The 4,989-nt window shown below is 42.5% G+C and overlaps 1 protein-coding gene across 1 annotated transcript; it reads left to right on the top strand.

Annotated features, from left to right (window-relative positions):
* Nucleotides 1-235: 235 nt before the first annotated feature.
* On the top strand, nucleotides 236-1,555 carry LOC125891622 (putative nuclease HARBI1). Its single transcript, XM_049581001.1, has 4 exons — nucleotides 236-674; nucleotides 782-894; nucleotides 984-1,095; nucleotides 1,179-1,555. Exons 1-4 carry the CDS (start codon nucleotides 236-238, stop codon nucleotides 1,553-1,555), a joined length of 1,041 nt encoding a protein of 346 aa, XP_049436958.1.
* The last annotated feature ends 3,434 nt before the right edge of the window (nucleotides 1,556-4,989 follow it).

The raw sequence follows: 4,989 nt of genomic DNA, 5'->3' as shown, positions 1-4,989 counted from the left end.
TTAATCAAGGCGGAGGCGGGTCAGCTCTCGGTCAGTTACCATAGTAACAGACTCTATGAACCTAACCTGGTCGGGACCAGGTTTTTCTCAATGAACCTCGAGTTTCTCTCTGTCTCCGCCCTCTTTTAGAACCACACACTCTATTTGATTTCCTCATTCAGTCAGTCAGCGGGCGAGTTTTGGCGTAGCCTAGTCCTGCCGTCTGTCCTTTAAAAAAATCATTAAAAAAACGACCATGGCATGTCCTTTTGATAACAATCCAGTGGATGAAGGTGCAGCATTACTGCGCAGAGAATTAAATATTCGTCGGGAGATGGTTATCAGACTGCGCATAGATGTTCTAGCATTTCCAGACAATTATCTTTTTGAGCTGTACCGTTTCACGTCACAGTCCATCATCTACATACACAACCTAATCCGTCCTTACATTTGCAACATTACCAGTCGTAGTCATGCTCTCACATCCCAGCAGATATTGTGTGTTGCCCTGCGTTTCTTTGCAAATGGAAGTTTTTTGTACAATGTCGGAGATGCAGAGCACTTGAGTAAGGCAACTGTATGCAGGGCGGTCAGAAAAGTGTGCCTCTCCCTGAAACGGCTTTTACCCATCTTTGTCATTTTCCCTGGACATAAACCTGTCAGAGCCATCAAGGAGGAGTTCCACAGGATTGCAGGTGAATGATGTAGAGATCTGTTACATTAATTTTAAATTTATTCTGTTAATGACATAATGTCAGTGCTGCAACCTCAGACTGGGATTATTAATTTTAATTTCTTTTAGGATTTCCCAGTGTGATTGGCTGCATAGATGGCACACACATTCCCATCACGGCTCCCTCACATAATGAAGCCGATTATGTGAATAGGAAGTCCATTCACAGCATAAATGTGCAGGTACATGTAGGCTAGATTGACTACGGTTTCAAAATGTTAAAGCCTGCATCATAGTTCAACTGACATCCGGCATTCTCTGCACTGTCAAGATCATATGTGATGCAGCCCACATCATTTCCAATGTGGAGGCCAAGTGGCCTGGGTCTGTTCATGACTCGAGGATATATCGCGAGTCTAATCTGAGCAACAGACTGCAACGTGGTAAGCAGCCTAAAGATTTGCACAATATAATTCACTTGTCTCCCTCCTTTAATGCACTCTAATGTAACCATTATAAATTACAGGAGAGTTTGATGGCCTTCTGCTGGGTGACAGGGGTTACCCATGCCAACCTAGGCTGCTGACCCCTTACCCTGACCCTGAACCAGGCCCCCAACAGAACTTCAACCGGGCTCACTGCAGGACGAGAGCCCGGGTGGAGATGACCATAGGCCTACTGAAAGCCCGTTTCCAGTGCCTACGTCACCTCAGGGTGACCCCTGAGAGGGCCTGTGATATTATTGTGGCATGTGTTGTTCTTCATAATATTGCCACTATTAGAGGAGAGCAACACCCTGCCCTACAAATTGAAGACCCTGATGATGGTCCCATCCACCTGCCAGCTATCCAGGACGGCAGAGCAGTCAGAGACACCATGTGCCATAATCACTTTAGAGTTTAAGTCACCATCATCACCACCACCACAGCAGTCAAATAAAGACATAAAACACATTTCATTTGGTCTTCTTTATTGCCTAAAAATACAAAAGCTAGTTTAGTTAATGTTCCAATAGTTAACATAATTAACATAATTCATCTGTGACCATGCACCTACCTCTAACTTGTGCTCCAGTATTTCAATTTCCAGATCTGTCCTCCTAATCTGGTGGTCCAAGTATAGCATTTCTTTGTCTGTTTTTTGTATTTTTCTCAGCAGGTGAATCTTGTACACTTCTTTTACTGGTAACTGGGAATACATAAGGAGGACATTAAATTATACAGTTGCACATGAATTCCACAGAATGAACCTCTGGTGTTTACTGAACATCTATCTCACTGTGTCAATCTGTGCATTGGAAATTGAGGGACCCTCCTGCTGCTGCCCAGCCATGCTCTGTTGATGAGAATGTGTTAATACTTCAGTGTAGGCTAAATGTCACACTCCATATTCCACCAGAATGGTAAGAAATGTGAATGGGAAGAGAACTATCAGTAACATATCAAGATGTTACCTCTATAGGCCTTTCTGGATCCCCCTCTGTAAAGGCAGCAGACATAGTTTCCTCATCCTCTTCATTCTAGATGAGTGATATGTTTCAGTATACTTAAACTACCATTTGGCAACATCTTTGGAGTATTGCCTACTTACATTTACAAGGTCTGTTGTGGCGTGAGGGGGCTCCACCAGGCAGATGGCACCATCAGAATCTGTTGGGACAAAAGAAAAAAAAAGACATGAAAGGGAAATAAATATTTGTATGAATAGGCTCAACAAAAAAGATATATAGGCCTAGGCATATTACATTTTATAAAGGCACTTGTGTCTTGGGGGGTGGGCTCAGAGGATGAGCTCCCTCCAGGGATTCCCTCAGCCACTGGCCTTCCTACATTCTGGCTTAGGGCCAGCTCCTCTGCCTCCGTTAGAGGTGGCGGTGCTGGGCCACCACCCGTTTTGCGGGCATCTGCCTTCTTTCTGTTGGCTGAGTAGAAGTCTGTGTTAGTTTAAATAGGCTTAATTATTTAACAGAACATGATACAGATGAGAAGACATTTATGTGTGTGAAAACAGCATTATGTTGGGGATAAAACAACCGCACAGTCAAACAGCCACTTAATATTTACTTTACAATGTGAAACATGATCTAAATGAGGTACCCCCATGAGATTATGCCGAGGTCTTACCTGTTTGAACAATGTTTTTATACTTCATCCTAAGCTGCTGCCAAGTGCGCTTCTCCCCCGCGGGATTGCACCTAAATGAAATAAATTAATAGGCTACCATTCAAGCAGTTTTCCCCTGTAATATTATTGTGATTGCAAAGGACTACATGAAAACATGTTCAAAGTCGCCGTATGACCGCATTAATATCTCTAATTCCAGTGGGGTGAAAAACGCTGCCCTCCTCTTCCCCGTTGCCATGGTGACTCGTCGAATCGGGGCTCCATTGATGCTGATGCTTTTTATAATTGTGGTGCACGCGCTTAACTCCAGGTGAAACTACTCTGAGTTGATTAAACTGATTCAAATCAGCTGTTCTGGAACCGGAAACTCAGAGTTTCCTATCTCAGAGTAGATCAACTCAGAGTTCAGAATTAGACTCAGAGTTTGTTGAACCTGCTTTGTGAAACGGACCCCAGGTGTTGTCACGTAAATAACAGTGCCCAAGCAATAAACAGGACAGACAATAGGATTTTATTTATTTTTACACTACATTTTCACTGAAAGCTGACCGAATCCAACCAGAGCCCGAATACAATTTATAGCTACATTTGTGACCAAACCCGGCCGACCAGTCGGGTACCGTCGGGCTCGGATCGCTACACTCTAGTGTGTGTATGTGTCCCCTATAGAGGCCTATCTGAATTTCTGTCTTTGAGAGATATTAATTTATAATATAACTGAATTTTCTATCCATACATATACATTTTAAATATATTAAAATTATAAGGCATCTTTGAGTAAACTGCGAGTATGCTATGTCATGGCCGGGCCGAGTGTCCTCTTTTTTGGAAATCAAAATATGGTCACCCTATACAAGGCAGGATGGATCCATGCTTCCATCTGGATGTGGTTTTTCCAATCTTCTATTGTCCAGTTTTGGTGAGCCTGTGTGAACTGTAGCCTCAGTTTCCTGTTGTTAGCTGGCAGGAGTGGCACCTGGTGTGGTCTTCTGCTGCTGTAGCCCATCTGCTTCAAGGTTGGACAAGGTGTTGTTGCTTCAGAGATGGTCTTCTGCACACCTTGGTTGGAACCAGTGCTTATTTGACTTCCTGTTGCCTTTCTATCATCTTGAACCAGTCTGGCCATTCTCCTCTGACCTCTGGCATCAACAAGGCATTTTGGCCTCCTGGATATTTTCTCTTTTTGGGACCATCCTCTGTAAACCCTAGAGATGGTTGTGCTGAAAATCCCAGTAAATACCAACAACCATGCCACATTCAAAGTCACTAAAATCACCTTTCTTCCTCATTCTGATGCTCAGTTTGAACTTCAGCAGCTCGTCTTCACCATGTCTACATGACTAAATGTATTGAGTTGTTGCCACGTGATTGACTTAATAGCTATTTGTGTTAACAAGCAGTTGAACAGGTGTACCTAATAAAGTGACTGGTAACTGCAGCTGTCAGATAAATGTAGGTAAGTACAAAAGACAATTCAAACTCTTTGAATTTTATTTATCTTTTATTCATCTAACAACTTTTGGTATTTAAAAGGATAAGTCTGAGTCTTACACCAGCACTGAACTGATTCTACTTACAAGAACAGTTTGTCTCTCCAAAGCCTGTTATTTCTTCTTCCTTTGTTCCATAGAGCTCCATTGTTGTCCAATAAACGCATCAATCAGACACACTGTTGCACTGGGTGACATGTTTCTTTATTACCATGAACACACACACTGTAGTTTATTTTGACTCACTCCCACATACACCATCCTGCTGCCACAAACACTCACTCGAGCACCAAATGTGGATTAATCCACCGCTGAAAACAGTTCCCAACAAATGCACTCTTTCCTTCAGTCTGAGTGACATTTGTTAAAATCTAAAGTGGCCAGCTGTTTTAGGGAATTACTGAGCCTTTTACAAAAACCAAAACTGTGTTTGTGAGGAATATTTGATTATAAGAATATATATAATGATGTTGGTGTTATTGTACATCTTAACTCTTGTGTTTAAAAGTAGCTGGAAACGCAGCAATGACTCATTAAAACACGACTGCTTTCTTTGTTTGTTGGTCTCAAACAGTGGCAGGTGCCTCACCTCTGTGTACGCCATCCATCCACCTCCTGTCGACAGTCAGCTCATATATTTCGTCACTTTAGAAACACTGATATGAACAGTAGGTAAAGTGCAAACGTATTCATGGTTTGCAAAAACGTACGATGCCAACAGCCA

Source organism: Epinephelus fuscoguttatus, linkage group LG7, assembly GCF_011397635.1.
Source record: "Epinephelus fuscoguttatus linkage group LG7, E.fuscoguttatus.final_Chr_v1".
Classification (NCBI taxonomy): domain Eukaryota; kingdom Metazoa; phylum Chordata; class Actinopteri; order Perciformes; family Serranidae; genus Epinephelus; species Epinephelus fuscoguttatus.
This window is presented reverse-complemented; position numbering and strand designations above follow the sequence as displayed.

Bases quoted from the DNA above. Each gene is read 5' to 3' on its own strand.
- LOC125891622 (XM_049581001.1), top strand. From the start codon at position 236: ATGGCATGTCCTTTTGATAACAATCCAGTGGATGAAGGTGCAGCATTA. The intron at 675-781 runs GTGAATGATGTA...AATTTCTTTTAG, and splicing joins GGAGTTCCACAGGATTGCAG to GATTTCCCAGTGTGATTGGC. The intron at 1,096-1,178 runs GTAAGCAGCCTA...TATAAATTACAG, and splicing joins GAGCAACAGACTGCAACGTG to GAGAGTTTGATGGCCTTCTG.